General features: G+C 48.9%; 2 protein-coding genes across 2 annotated transcripts in view; one reads left to right on the top strand and one right to left on the bottom strand.

Annotated features, from left to right (window-relative positions):
* Positions 1 to 8,241, top strand: part of Phaf1 (phagosome assembly factor 1) — a 32,763-nt gene extending 24,522 nt beyond the window's left edge. Inside the window, exons 9-16 of the mRNA XM_059264183.1 lie at positions 684 to 817; positions 1,122 to 1,205; positions 3,105 to 3,187; positions 3,822 to 3,865; positions 4,322 to 4,365; positions 4,496 to 4,554; positions 5,883 to 5,955; positions 6,771 to 8,241. Coding sequence (XP_059120166.1) covers positions 684 to 817; positions 1,122 to 1,205; positions 3,105 to 3,187; positions 3,822 to 3,865; positions 4,322 to 4,365; positions 4,496 to 4,554; positions 5,883 to 5,955; positions 6,771 to 6,857 — 608 coding nt within the window. The 3' untranslated portion in view covers positions 6,858 to 8,241. The remainder of the gene's footprint in view (positions 1 to 683; positions 818 to 1,121; positions 1,206 to 3,104; positions 3,188 to 3,821; positions 3,866 to 4,321; positions 4,366 to 4,495; positions 4,555 to 5,882; positions 5,956 to 6,770) is intronic.
* Positions 7,818 to 10,512, bottom strand: B3gnt9 (UDP-GlcNAc:betaGal beta-1,3-N-acetylglucosaminyltransferase 9). The gene is made up of 2 exons (XM_059264184.1): positions 10,290 to 10,512; positions 7,818 to 10,112 (listed from the first exon to the last, which is right to left on the bottom strand). Exon 2 carries the CDS (start codon positions 10,022 to 10,024, stop codon positions 8,831 to 8,833), a length of 1,194 nt encoding a protein of 397 aa, XP_059120167.1. The 5' UTR covers positions 10,025 to 10,112; positions 10,290 to 10,512; the 3' UTR covers positions 7,818 to 8,830.
* Between the last annotated feature and the right edge of the window lie 4,559 nt (positions 10,513 to 15,071).

The following is a 15,071-nucleotide window of genomic DNA, read 5'->3' as shown; positions in this document are numbered from 1 at the left end:
TGACTCCTTTGCAAGTTTGAGGCCACCTTGGGCTATGTGAGCTCTTGTCTCAAAACCAAAATCAATATATGGGTTTGTTTTTGTTTTGTTTTTTTGAAGCAAGATTTCTTTGTACAACAGCCCTGGCTGTCCTAGAACTGTAGACCAGGCTGGCCTGGAACTCAGAGATCTGCCTGCCTCTGCCTCCTAAGTGCTGCGATTAAAGGCCTGTGCCACCATGCTGAGCAAGAAATACATGTTAAAAAGAAAATAAGTACTTAAGTGTTTGGTGAATAGATTAATTCTCCAGAGTCCCTGGCACTATTTTCAAGTAGATAGTGGTTTCTCAAATTCTTGTTGAATTAATTCCTTTTGACCTGGTATTTACACTTGAATGCAGTCTTTTTTTTTTTTTTTTTTTTTTTTGTTTTGTTTTGTTTTTTTGAGACAGGGTTTCTCTGTGTAGCTTTGCGCCTTTCCTGGGACTCACTTGGTAGCCCAGGCTGGCTTCGAACTCACAGAGATCCGCCTGGCTCTGCCTCCCGAGTGCTGGGATTAAAGGCGTGCACCACCACCGCCCGGCTTGAATGCAGTCTTGCCCTTTGCCTGGTCAAGAGGAAGCTGTTAGCTTCTTGGAGAAAAATGACCTTAGGTTGCTGTTTCCAGTCCTGACCAGAACCTGACAACCTTTCCCTTGTGTACAGGTTGTGGACCCGGAGTATTAGCAGATGCCAAAATGCGAGTATTTGAACGCTCGGTGTATTTTGGTGATTCTTGCCAAGATGTCCTTAGCATGCTTGGCTCTCCACACAAGGTCTTCTATAAATCCGAAGACAAGGTAGGGGAAAGGTATTTACAGTGTGACTAGGCAGTCCCTACCTTGATTCACCAGTACTTTAATATGCATAAATGAAGTCTGATGTTTTCCCACAGAATCTATTCTACTTGAAGTAAAAGCTTTTCTCTAATGACTCTGAACTTGTCACTTCTGCCCACTTGGAGATCTGTCCATATTAACAGATCTGCCTCCCCAGTCTTAATTATCTAACCACTTAATGTTAGACAAGGAACACAATGTATGCTTTATTTAACTAGAAACTATTTTAAAGGGATTTTAATTTATTGTTATTTTCCCCCAACAGATGAAAATTCACTCTCCTTCCCCTCATAAACAAGTTCCATCCAAGTGCAATGACTACTTTTTTAACTATTTCACTCTTGGAGTGGTAAGTGTGACGACTTGAAAAGGGTTTCACTTCTGTTGGCATAGGCAGAGCACCCTTGAGTACCTGTGTAAACGTGCAGCCATTACCTTCCAGGGAATCAAAGAACTTTGGCTCCTCCTCATGGTTGTGCCAGGTATTATTTTTCATAGGTTCTGGTACCCAGTGTAGACATTCCTGCCACCAAAAGTACTGAGAAACATCAGGATGCTGGGTTTGCTGGTACATCCTGCGTTCTTTTTGGGGGAAAACATGCTTCACCATATGGGAACCATGGAAATCACTTGCATTAAAATGGGGAGTTACCCTGTAATACATAAGACACCCTTCTGAAGTCTGGGGGAGACTGGGAAGGACCAGGCAGTAAGAGTGTGCTTTTGTATTTTTAGAGAAAGCACCCCGGAGACACTAATGAAGCTATATATTCTGGACCTAGGCGCTAGTGGACTCGGTGGCTATCCTCAGGGTTGGCAGTCCATGTTTGAGAAAGGAGTGTGTAAATACGCCAGAAGGAACCATCTCGAGGCAAAGTTGACCTGTGCCATGGGTCGTTGTTGTTTTTTAACTTTTTTTGAGACAGGGTCTTGTTATGTAGCCAAAGCTGGTATCAGACTCTGAGTCATCTCGTGTCTGTGATTACAGGCATGTGTTTCAATACCTAGCCAGACCATGAGTCTTAAGTTACCTTTGAGCTTTCCATGGTCTGAAAGTTCAAAGGCAGAAAGAGTAGATGATAGAGAGGGAGAAAACGAAATCGGGCACGCCTACATGGAAAGGCCAAGCACAAGTCAGGAATCCTTGGGGAGCTTTATCGGGACAGACTTCTGAGGGTAGGCTAGTGGTAGGAGGGAATGATGCTGTTGGAGTTCAAGGGCCAATGGTGGTAGTGAGAAGGATTGCCAGAGTCCAGCTTAAGTGGGGTTCAGGTCCCAAAGAGGAGGCGTGGAGTCAGCAAAGAAAAGGAGGAGACTGACTAACTGAGGGTGAATCAGGATGGCTGTTCATTTATTGAAAAAAGGCTACAACTTTTATACTCCATAACTGCACAAAAGATTAATGAGCCAGGCGGTGGTGGCACACGCCTTTAATCCCAGCACTCGGGAGGCAGAGCCAGGCGGATCTCTGTGAGTTCGAGGCCAGCCTGGGCTACCAAGTGAGTTCCAGGAAAGGCGCAAAGCTACACAAAGAAACACTGTCTCAAAAAACCAAAAAAAAAAAAAAAAAAAAAAAAAAAAAAAAGATTAAATGAGAGGAAGGGGGATTGTGAGCAAGGATTGAGGGGGCTAGCATTGACCTTGGCAAGTTAATAGGCACCACAGTCATGTTAATGGAAGAGCCACAAGTTCCCCTTGCCAGACAAGCAGCAGTGGTTGCCACGCGGTCCACAAAAGGTGGCAAGAATGGAGAACTTCGGTTGGCTGTTGGTAATGGAGTAGAGTGAGAAATGACCCTGAGATTCCCTGACCTCAGCAGCCCACGGAAACTAGGAAAGTGGTAGGTACAGGAGGAAAGGGCCAATGGGTGGCATCAGTTTCGGGTTTGAGTCCTAGTGAGAGGTTAGATTGAATTCCATTAGTTGTCAGTTTCTACAGAAGCAGAGGGCCTGGTTGGTTATAGCATTTACCTAGGTGTCCTGAGCCTTTCAAGAGTGACTGACTTTTGAGCTGAAATCTGCATTTAGGGGGGATTTTTCTTGGCTGTTTAAATTGGCAAGCAGTGCATCTGTGGTCCCTCTGCCTGCCAGGACCTCCACAAAGATGCCTAGTTGAGGCTGCTGGGAATATGTGGGAGGAAGCTGCTAGCATTCTCATGGTTGAAGATTCCAAGTTGGAATGTTTTTGGTAAGGCCCCTGGCCTTCCTTGGTAACTTTTCCTACTTGAACATCTTATTTTCTTTGTCAGGACATCCTCTTTGATGCAAATACACACCAAGTGAAGAAGTTTGTCCTGCATACCAATTACCCTGGGCATTACAATTTTAACATGTGAGTACACCTTTGGTGAGCAAGAGGAACTGAACTTTGGCTGAGTGTTAAATGTGTCTCTACCAGATTTCTTCCCTTCAGTTGTGGTGCTGGTGATTGAACCCAGGGCCTGGAGTGGGTTGTGTAAGCCCTTTACCACTGAGCGGCACTAACTGTCTCTATCTCACACTTCTGTTTCATGGGAAATCAGTGTGTGCTGAATGTCTACTGTGTTCCTGCCCCAGGATTCAGTGCTTTAGATCTGCGCATGTACTCAGTTTACAAATCGGGAGATACAGGCAGAAACGGTTAGATCTTTTTTGAGAAAGGGTCCTGTTCTATCACTCTGGCTGACCCCAAACTCAAAGCACTCCCCATCTCTCAGCCTCCCAATGCTGGGATTTCAAGTATGAGCCACCATACCCAACTAGAAACCTTTATAGCTTATCTAAGTTAGTCTTTTTACCTGGGAGCCATGTCCTTTTTCTGTTTGACTTCAGTTCCTGAGTTGGGCCTTCCCCAGTGAATGTTGTCAAAGACCCCAGGCCAGGGCTTTGGGCAGGTATATTGGGTTCTAGCTTTTATGGGATGGACGGTAGAGATGTGAGAGCAGTTGGGGCAAGAAACAGCATTTACTTACCTATCTTCCTTCTAGTTACCACCGCTGTGAGTTCAAGATCCCACTAGCCGTAAAGAAAGGTGAGTGCAGAAGTATCTCGGGTTAAAGGGGATGTGGAATTACTGGGTTAAGACGTGGGGAGAGGCAGCAGAGTGCTGGGTCAGGCTGGTTAAGTGTTTGCTCACTGTCTCCTCCCCAGAGCCTCAGCTCCTCTGGGATGGGTCCTTTGTTTTGGAGGCCATGAAGGCTTTCTCCTGTGACTGGGACTGTTGGCTAGTGGACAGAGGAGTTTCTTGTCTGCAGATTATCATCCAGCACTCCTTACACATCCTTTGTGCCCCCTGTCAATTAGTATAACTCACACCACCAAGACTGGCCTTCCTTTGCTTTTCCACATCCTTCCAAACAACCTGTCTTTGCTCCCCATGTACTCCAGCCACAGCAGGAAGGGTGGCTAGGTCTGGATTCTGCCTATGGCTGGGGCTACAGTTAGCCAAGAGCAGCCAAACCCAGCCTGTACCATCTTCTCTTTCCAGAAAATGCAGGTGGTCAGACTGAAACATGCACAACCTACAGCAAGGTGAGTTTCTATTTTTTGTCTAATAGTCTGAGAATAAGGTGGCTATGTCTAGGGCCGTAAACTGGGCATTCCATTAGTCACAGCGTGGACTGGTCCTTGTTGACCTCTACTGCCCCTGTCCCTTTTGCAGTGGGACAACATCCAGGAGCTTCTGGGCCATCCTGTGGAGAAGCCTGTTGTCTTGCACAGGTAAGTGGGGGGTGGTTGTGTCTGGCCACCCCATCCTGCTCCTTGAAGCTCAAAAGGCTCAAGGAAGTCTTAGCAGTGGTTACTATACAAATTACACAAGTTTCTGGACTGGGGATGCAGCTCAGTGTAGTATATGCCTAGCATGTGCCAGCCCTGAGCTAAATTCCAACCTCCGGGGTGGAGTGGGGGAGGATATGTTGGTGTTGCTAAGACATACTTCCTGCCCCGTCGTGTATGTTCAGATTAGATGAGGTGATCCTCGTGTTTACTTTAAGAGGTTGTCCCTGGTACAGCTTCCCTTCCCCTGCCCTGTCTCTAGGGGTCCTCTCTCCCCTTATTCACAAGCAGTATCTGACTCTGTCTTCAGCTTTCCTTTCCCATCAACTCTGCCTCGTGCTGTAGTTCATTACCCCGTGGTTGCCATGCTAAGGTGCCCTCCCACCTGAAGGGCCTTCCTGACTTACCACCCCATTCAGTTCTGTAATGACTGTCCTAATTTGATCTCTGTTGCTGTGGGGAGAAAAGGGTTTATTTGGCTTGTACGTCTGGATAAAATTCATCATTAAGGGGAGTCAGGGCAGAACCATGGCGGGAAGTCACTTACTGGCTTGCTTTCTTTTTTGGTTTTTCGAGACAGGGTTTCTCTGTGTAGCTTTGCGCCTCTCCTGGAACTCACTTGGTAGCCCAGGCTGGCCTCGAACTCACAGAGATTCGCCTGGCTCTGCCTCCCGAGTGCTGGGATTAAAGGCGTGCGCCACCACCGCCCGGCCTGGCTTGCTTTCTATGGCTTGTTCAGTTTTCTTTCTTTTGAGGAGTGGGTGGGTGGGTAGAAAGACTCTTTCTGTGTAGCCCTGGCTGTCCTTGAACTCTCAGAGATCCATCTGCTCCTGCCTCCTGGATGCTGTGATTAAAGGCCTGCACCACCATGCCCAGCTACAGCTTGTTTCCTTACACAACTCATACACAACTCGGCACCCCTGCCCAGGAGTGGCATCCGACATAGTATGCTGGGCCCTCCCACATCAGTCATTAAGAATGCCCTACAGACATGCCCTCATGCCAGTCTGATGAGGCAGTTTCTCAGCTGAGGTGTTCTCTTCCCAGGTGACTGTAGTTCAGCTGAGAAAAGCAGTAACTTTCCTTTGATCTTTGAGTCATAGAGGAATCTGAGTTTAATGAAGCTACTTCTTCCCACGTGACCTTGAGGGCCTATGTAGGAAACACTGTCATGAAAGACCACTGGCCAAAAACCCACATCCCAGAAGGGACCGGGCCTTCTGCTGTTTGGCCTTTGTTTCGCTCTTTAATTGTGCATTCTCTGGCCTCAGGTCCTCATCCCCAAACAACACCAACCCATTTGGCTCCACATTTTGCTTTGGTCTTCAGCGGATGATCTTTGAGGTAAGTCCTGGAGGCCAGAGAAGCTGCTAAGGGCTTTGTGGTTGTAGCAAGAACGGGCAAGTGACTGAGGAGAATTGTGGAGGGTTACCAGCCATGCTGCACGGATGAACCCTTCCTCATCTCTGCTGTCCAAAGGTTCAGAAATGTAGATAAGAGAGCCAGTGAGATAGCTCAGCAGGTAAAGGCGAGCACTGCCAGGCCTGAGGACCTGAGTTCAATCCCTGGTGTCCACATGATAAGAGAGAACAGTCTCCTGAAAGTTGTCCTCTGACCTCCACAGGTATACTGTGGCAAATGCATGCCCCTTGCCACAAACAAAATTAATAATAATGTAAACAAGAAAAGACTAGGTTGGGGAAATCTGGGGTCACAGAGCCTGAACAGGATGAGCCTGTCAGCAGTTCCTTAATTTGAATCAATAAGCAGTACAGCATGGTGAGGAACCTCAAAGCAAGTATAGCCAACCTTGGGCATGCTGATCCTTGAGTCCTGTGTGGATGAGTGGCCTGGGCACCCCACGGGTTTGAGAGAGACTGGGGAGCCCATATTTTCGGGCTGGATCTGGATGCCATACCTCAGCAGGCCCTTTGCACTTGGAGAAAGACTACATAAGTGAGTCTGTGAAGGTCACATACGCTGTGAAGAATAGACAGACCCTTGAGCAGAAGTAAGCCCCACTGACATGAAGCTGGTGGTTCAGGAAGTGCAGAGCCCAGGCCTGTACAAGTACGACATTCGTACATCCTTTACCGCCCAATCCTGGGGACCTGTCTGCCTACATCCCTCCCTCCTGACCTGTTCTCTTCTTACACCAGGTCATGCAGAACAACCACATTGCCTCAGTGACCCTGTATGGCCCCCCTAGGCCTGGTGCCCATCTGAGAACAGCAGAGCTGCCCTGAGGACATCAGTACCCATTCCCCTCTGTCCATGGAACTGTGCATCACATCCAGCTCAGTGGGTCTCTGTGCCACCCTGCGTGTTTTCTTGGGCACCTTGGCAGTGTTGAAGGGCTCTGGGATTCGGAAGGGTTCAGAAGTAGGATTCGAGCTGAGTCTTCTACCTTGGGATAGAGAACCCAGATATTCCTCTGTCCAAAGCCTGCTGTTGCCAGCAGAGAACACAGTCTGCAAAGAGAAGCACAAACTTTGGGCCTTGATACCTGGACCCAGGGCCTCTCAACTAACGTAATGAAGGACATGTCAGCCCCTGTCCTGCACACGTAGGGAAGATGGGCTCTTTCTCTGGCTAAGAAAATAGGTGTCTAGGATGAGATCAGGGTCCTGCTTTTGGCCCGACATTGCCATGTGGCCCTTAAGGTGAGCAGAGCAGGTAGCATGTCCATAGTACTTGGTTGCAATATTTGCACTACATCCACTTTAGTTACTTGATGAGCTGGCTGTGGCTGGTGTGGCCCACATGCCCTTTTCTGTTTCTTTTGTGCACGTGCTCCCTGCCATGCCCAGGTGGCACATCTGAGTGGTTGAAATACAATTTTGTACCAGGTATGAACCCAGGTATGGTTCCCACTGCTGCTCTGGGAGCCAGCCCTCAAGGTCACCTGTGTCTCTTGGTCCAGCCTGGCTGACAGGGCTGCATGTTTCCATCTTGTTTGCCTCTTTTATTTAATGCCAAAGTGTTAGCCAAAGACACCTTCCTCCTTCTGTTACAGCATTCTGTTGTGCACTGTGGGCCAGCTCCCTGCCCCACTTGTGGGCACTGGCCTGGCCACTTGATTTGAGGCCTAGGGGCTCAAAGAAGATTGGGCTGCTGCGTTTCTTACATGGGTCTTGCTAATGGAAAGTCGCATATATGTGCTTTAAATATTAATCCTTTTGAAAAGAATTGAGAAGAGAAACGTATAATTTTATCCCATTTTTAATATTTTGGTCTAGCAACTTGTGATACATAGATGACAATTTTGTGAGTTTTTCAAATGTGTGTACAGATTTTTGTAAATAATGACTTTTGTAATTAACTCATGTACAGCCTCATCTTGTATAGTTCATAATGAATGTGCAGGGGACCTGCCCCAGCTGTCTGTATGGTTCCTGGGCCTACAGCCAGGCCTGTGTGGCACTCCCATGACTCTGATTGACAGGTGTCTTCCCATTTGGACCTTGATCTGGCCAGAGACCCTGCACATCCCACTGTCAGGGTAGCCAGGACTGTTCCCATCCTCTTGAACAGAGGAAACTTCCTCATCCCCTTTCCAATAAAGCACCTATGCCCTCAGTGACAGCTTGCTGTGTGCTGCTGCCTGAGGTGTTTGTACTGAAATGTGAACTGTTGGTTTTCTTGAAGCTGTGGTTGAGGACTATGAGAAGTTTTATAGTAGAGGAGTCTTAGGACTCCTGGGAAGGGGACGGGTCCACTGACATAGTGTGTGTGCACACAGTGGACAAGACCATGACACATCCTGGCCCCATCCCTCATGTTACAGGCAAACGTGGGCCTAAAGGATTGGCTCCAACACAGCAGACCTCAAAGGGGACAGATAAGATATGGCCACTGGGAATCCAGATGTGGAGAACGAAGGAAGCAAATAACTAAAGTGCCTGCCAGGTCTGTGAGGGCTGGGAGGCCTGGCCATGGGGATACCAGCATGTGTTTGTATCATCCTAAGCATTCCAGCCAGATCCTCACTGGTACACACAATGATGCTGTTGGCTACTAGAATCATTAAATATGCCAGCTTCTTTTGAGTCTGCTGGTCAAGACACCTTGGCCCTGGCTTTTTCTCAGTGAGTCAGTGCTGCGCACTCAGTAATCTGGAGAAAAGCCATGTACACCATTAACCCACATGGGAAACCTTTCGAGCTCTTTAATGTTACCTTCTGGAGCTGAGTGAAAGGCTTGATACTGTGATAGGTAGTTAAGAGTTCCATTGGAATGGACCTGTTGCCACAGGCTGTGGATGTGCGCAGACTGGTCCCTGAGGCCCATGCAGCAAGCGCCACATAAGCCAGATGTCAGCTGCAGATAGCCCATGCACTACCACCAGTTCTCGGTAGAAACAGGGGTCAAAGGTGCGGAGATGCGGTGCAGCTGAAGGCTGGGCGATGCCAAAGGTGCGAAACGCTGGATGAGGCTCAGGTGTGAGCCGCAGGCGCTGCAAACACATGCCCAGAAAGACATCGTCTATGGGAAAGAGCTCAACCTGTGAGCAGGCCTCTGCTAGGCGGCGGAGCGTGGCTCCGGAAAGAACAAAGCCGCCGCCCCCCGCATAGGCCGGGTAAGCAGGCAGTCCATACACAGCCTCGGGAATGAAATACTTGCTGACTCTCTTGCGGATTGGCCTTGCCTGCACAATCACATCACCGGCAAGAAGGTCCTGTGCCGGATCCCGCGGCTCCAGGAACTGCAGCAGGTTCCTCACGTGCACGAACACATCCGCATCGCCCTTAAAAACAAAGCGTACATCTGGACAGAAAGCTGAGGCCCAAGCTAAAAAGTGAATCTCCTTAAGCGTTAGATTGAAGAAGGTGTCTTCGAAAGCCCAGAGCAGAATGTCTGCATAAGCACGGCTCTCAGCTTCCAGCAGGGCGCGCCAGTGCGTCTGCGTGCCCGCCCTGCCCGAGCCGGTGCCCCTGGGCACGCCCAGCAAGAACACTCGGCGCACGAGTGCCCCCTGCACACGACCCTCGGCGCCCCAAGTCTGACGTACGGCTTCCCGCCGCTCGAAGTCCGCGGCCACAGACTTGACCGCAATGAGCAGGTCCGGCGGGCCTCCAGATGCGCCGTCTCTGCGGCATTTGCGCGGCTGGTTAATGAGCAGCGGGAAGCGCCGTTGATCTTTGGCGCGCAGATACCTGCCGAAGTCAAAGGGGCCCGTAGGTGTCGGGGGCACCGGGGTGTCGTCCTCGTAGGCCAGCGGGGCCGCACGGGCGGTGTTGGGGAGCCCGCGTGCTCGGAGACCAGAAGTGGGCCGCGGGGGCTGGCCTCGCGCTGGTGGTGCTCTGGTCGTGGGGGCTGCCCCGTCGCGCTGCGCGTAAAGCAGGAGGCCGAGGGCGGCGCTGAGCAGCAGCGTGAGCCACGCGTCCCGGCAAAGGCGCAGCCTCCTCCTCATGTCCAGCCCCGCCCTTCCCGGGGGTCCGCTAGCCTTCCTTCATCCGCTCTGTCGACCTCCGCCCCGGGCCCTGACGCACGGCAGCAGCCTAAGGGACAAGAAGTTCAGCTTCCAACTTCGGCCCCGGCCCAGGAAGGGTACCCAAGGCTGGGCAGGGAGACGCAGGCCTCGACCCCCGACCGGGTGCACCAAAGCTGAATCCCTTCTTCCTCTTCCTCTCTCCCTCCCCGCCGCTGATCTTGGTCCTGAGGACCCCAGCACTCACGCTTGGCCGCAGGGGTGTAAAGGGGGATGTCGCAGCGCCTGAACGCAGGGAGCCCTCCAACTGTCAGCTCAGGGTCCCAAGGGCAGCCATGACCCGGGCTTGAGCCAAATGCAGCGTTGGCAGGAAGGGGGCTGAGGCCATGCCACGTGATCCTCCTGCTGTGTACGCCCTGACATCTGGAGCTCAGCTCCGCCCTGGTGTAGGGAATGCCATCTCTGAGTGTGAGCTGATTCCTAAGAGGATTTCTTACAAGCGATTCTCACTGGTCTTTTTGCTGTCTCAGATGCCCGAATTCCGTGTTTCTGAGGTTTGGGAAGCGGTACATGTCTCTGGGTACCCTCTGCAGAAGGCTGACAGGAGTCCCCATTCTGGCTGATGGGACCCAAATCCCTAGGCTTGAGTGCCTTAACTTTCAGCTCTTTGGCCACCATCCCAGGCCATTTTTCAGAACACCTCTCCTCAGCAGCCCTGGTCCACCAAGCAGGAGCCATAAACTGCCCCAGTGGTATGTAGCTGCCCCCATCCTCCTAGCTGCCACACTTGCCACCAGTAAACGCGAGCACACACAACCCCAAGACACAAGACAGCAAGTTCTGTTCCTACAGACTTGCCGGCAGCTCTTTGCCCAGAGAGGACCACTGCTTTGTGGGTTAAGTGACTTGGCCCAAGATGACACAGGCAGAAACTAGTGCCCCAGGTTTCGTGGAATCCAGGAATCTCCCAGTGCTTCCTTGCCCTCTTCATCCAATGGATACAGAAAATGGAGCCACTTCCATTTACATTAATTTCCCAGGCAAGCACTTCATTCCTGTCTCCTTGCCCAGATCCAGTTTTGAGTTTCCTGATCCCCAACATACAGTATCCTTGCAGGTAGTAATGACTGTGTTGTTGCTTCTGCAATCTAGATCGGGCCGTCAGGGACTGGTATTGTTGGGGGGAGGCTTCTAAGAGGGGCCAAAGAGCCAACGTAGGCTGTCCCGTTTTCTAGACCTGGTTTCCCTTCCTCCTTGAACTGCTTTCATTCAGACCGTCTTATGCCACACACCTCACTGATCTTTTGGGGTTTTGTTTTTTTTTTTAAAGATTTATTTATTTATTATGTATACAGGAGAGGGTGCCAGAGCTCATTACAGATGGTAGTGAGCCACCATGTGGGTGCTGGGAATTGAACTCAGGACCTCTGGAAGAGCAGCCAGTGCTCTTAACCTCTGAGCCATCTCTCCAGCCCTCTTTTGGGTTTTTAAAGACAGGCCATGCTGGCCGGGCTGTGATGGCACACACCTTTAATCCCAGCACTTGGGAGACAGAGGCAGGCAGATCTCTTGAGTTCGAGGCCCACCTGGGCTACAGAGTAAGTTCCAGGAAAGGCACAAAGCTACACAGAGAAACCCTGTCTCAAAAAACCAAAAAAATAAAAAAATAAAGATAGACCATGCTATGTACCCCCTCAGAGCCTGGAGCTGATGACCCATCTGCCTCAGCCCCCGAAGTGTTGGGATTACAAGCCTGCACCAGTATTCCCAGCTCCAGGTTCATCCAAAAATCCTGCAGGATAATCATTCCCTGTGACGAGACAATCAGGGCCTCCCCCAGATCTTCATCCCACTGGCAACTAACTACAAACTCCTGGTCATCACTTAACCCATTCCTCATCCAAGGCCACAGGCCGGTTACATCCTTCCTCCCAAATAGCTGTTGGCATTCATCCCCAGCACTCAGGAGAATCAGAAGTTCAGGGTCATTCAGTGATTTGATTCATTCATCAAAATCCCTTGGTTTCATAGGGAATTTGATGTCAAGCTGGGCTACATGAGACATTGTCTCAAAAAAGGGGCAGGGAAAAAATCCAAACTCTGGCTTTTCTGAGCAGCTACTGAAGGAGGAGTTTCTGGGTCAGCTGTGCATGCCTGATCATACAGATGTGCAAGTGCAGTGTATGGGATCAGGAGGTGGAATCAGAATCTGAACTTCGCTGTTCTGTGCTTTCTCCCCAACAACTATTTGGCAGTAGTGGGCATTTATGTATGTATTCTTTTTTATTTTCATTTCTAAATTTTTTTTTTAAGATTTGTTTGTTTATTATGTATACAGTGTTCTGTCTGCACATATCCCTGCAAGCCAGAAGAGGGCACCAGATCTCATTACAGGTAGTTGTGAGCCACCATGTGGTTGCTGGGAATTGAACTCAGGACCTTTGGAAGAACAAGCAGTGTTCTTAACCTCTGAACCATCTCTCCAGCCCCCTCTAAATTTTTTAAATTAGGCTTTGGTATAGTGGGGAAGGAGTAAAGGATAAAGAAGTTTCAGAAGAGCAGGAGGAAGACAGAAATTAAGAAGTTTAATGTGGGGTTATTTAAAAACAACACTCCATAGTAATCGTAGCACTCAGAGGCAGGCAGATCTCCAGATTTTGGCCAGCCTGGACTACATAGTGAGTTCCAGGACAGCCAACGTTACATAGTGAGACCCTATCTCAAAAGAAAAAAAGAAGCAAAGCCCCAGTGATAACAGTTGGTCCTTAATAACTGCTGTGTGTCTGTGGAAAATAGTTTATGTGTATGGATGATTTGCTTGCTTGTTCAACTGTGCACTGTGCACATGCCTGGTGCCAGAAGAGGGCATTGGATCCCCTGGAAGTGGAATTAAAGGTGTTTGTGAGCTGCCATGTGGTTCCTGGGAATCAAACCTTGATCTTCCAGAAGAACCACCAAGCCATCTCTTCAGCCCCTGAAGATCTTTAAATTATGTATATGCATGTGTGTGGGTATATACATGTGAATGCTTGTGCCTGAGGCCAGAACCCTAACCATGGCTGATCTGGAACTCACAATTTATCTCAGGCTGGCCTCTAACTCACAGGGATCCATCTGCCTTTGCCTGCCAAGGATTAATGATGTGCCACCATGCCCAGCTCCCCAGATGATATTTTAAAAACAGACTTCCTAGCACAATTTGGTGGACATCTGTAATCACAACACCCAGAAATTGCAAGTAGGAGAATCATGAATTCTAGGCCAGCCTTAGCTACATGATGAGATTGTCTCAAAAAACAAACAAAAACCAAGAGCCAGAATGTGGCTCAATGGTAGAACACTTTCTGGGAGCCTGGGTTCTACCCCTACCACCACAAAAATCAATCAGCCAACTCTAGAGTTTCTGAATATGTGTAATTCGGGATTAATTTCACTAGCCCAGGCTTCTAGCTTAAATAAACTTAGAAGGTTGAACTTACAAGTTCAGTTGGAAGTACTAGCAAAAAAAAGGGGGGAGAGTCAAGATTTTTTTGTTTGGTTGGGTTTTATTTTAGGGGGGCTACATCTCAATATGTAGCTCATGCTGGCTTCCAAGTTGATGCAATCCTCCTGCCCCAACGTCCCAAATGCCACATGCCCTGTAAACATCTGAATCTTATGCTTCAGTCTCAGTGAAAACAAGGTCAAAGTGGAAACTGAAAAATCTTAAACTTCGGAAAGTCTTGGATTTCTTAAACTGAGACCACAAACCTGGGGGTTAAGAGAAGGTGTTTTTGAGTTAAGAGAAGGTGTGTTATGAGTTGCTGCTGCAGCAAATCATAAACTGAGAAGAATGTGACCGGAGAGCGAAACCATGTCTTGGGGCAGGAAGAGGAGATGATTACAAGGAAGCTTGCCTACCTACAGAGGAGATGGAGCAGGCTCAGAATTGGGGAGGGAAAGAGAAGCAGGCATTTAGGACTTAGATAAAATGCAGGCCCGGCACGGTGGCGTATGTAATCTCAGCTCTTGGGTTTGAGGATGGAGGAAAAGCCTGGTCTACAGAGGGAGACCCTGAAAAGAGTGCCTGCTATAAGCCGCAAAAATATTTGAAGTAGGATTTCAGCTGATTATGGCAAGCTAATACCTGGAAGAAGCCAAGGGCCTTCCAGAGGTCAAGCTGAGGCTCATGGAGTCTTGGTGATACTGACTTTTGAGTATTAGCCATTTCCTACCATGAATTTCTCATGTGCTATTATAGTTTTTCCATCATTCATTGGGCACCATTTCCCCTCTACTAAAGGAATATTTAGACAACCTCTGTGCAGCAATGCAGCCAGGATCCCTAATCTCAGGCCTTTCTGTCATTATCCTCTTTAGCAGCACCCAGCCAGGACCATCCCTCAAAGGACGAAAGTATCTTATCAGAGATACCTCTGTACTCTCTAAGAACAGACTTAAGCATCCAGACTACCTGTTTGAGAAGGCCTGACAGATGTGCTAATTAAGCTTAACTTTCTCCCTTTCCCAAGTCTTATCTCTAGTTTTAGATCTACCTTTAACTATTAACTCAGAACTAAAGTGTTTCTACTTACAGGTACATCAAGCCGACTCAGGCTGCCCAGTCACCGAGTACACTCCCCTGCCCTGCCAGAAAGCAGTAGCCAAGATAGGTTGGACAGATAAGGGGCCAAAGGAAAAGAAGGCAGTTTTATTTTCATTTGTCACTGATAGACTCCTAACACTTTAACTAACCACTTCTAAGAATATAGTTGAGCACATAAAATCTCCCTTGCTCAGATATTAACCGAATTTAGCCCTCAGTTGATTTTATTCCCCATTAGTCACCTCCCTTTTGGGTTGCAGATGATGGCTGCCAGTTACTGCTCCTTTGTGTGGGTCTTATTGCCCCTCCTTTTGACCCTGAGGGAATTCAGGCCTGGTGACCTTGCTTTAACCCGAGCATTGCTATTGCATGGGTATATAACTACAAACCTCAGAGACTTGGGAGGAAGAGAAGAAAAAAGAGAATGGAAGAACTAGATGGGTA

Source organism: Peromyscus eremicus, chromosome 5 (assembly GCF_949786415.1).
Source record: "Peromyscus eremicus chromosome 5, PerEre_H2_v1, whole genome shotgun sequence".
NCBI lineage: Eukaryota > Metazoa > Chordata > Mammalia > Rodentia > Cricetidae > Peromyscus > Peromyscus eremicus.
This window is presented reverse-complemented; position numbering and strand designations above follow the sequence as displayed.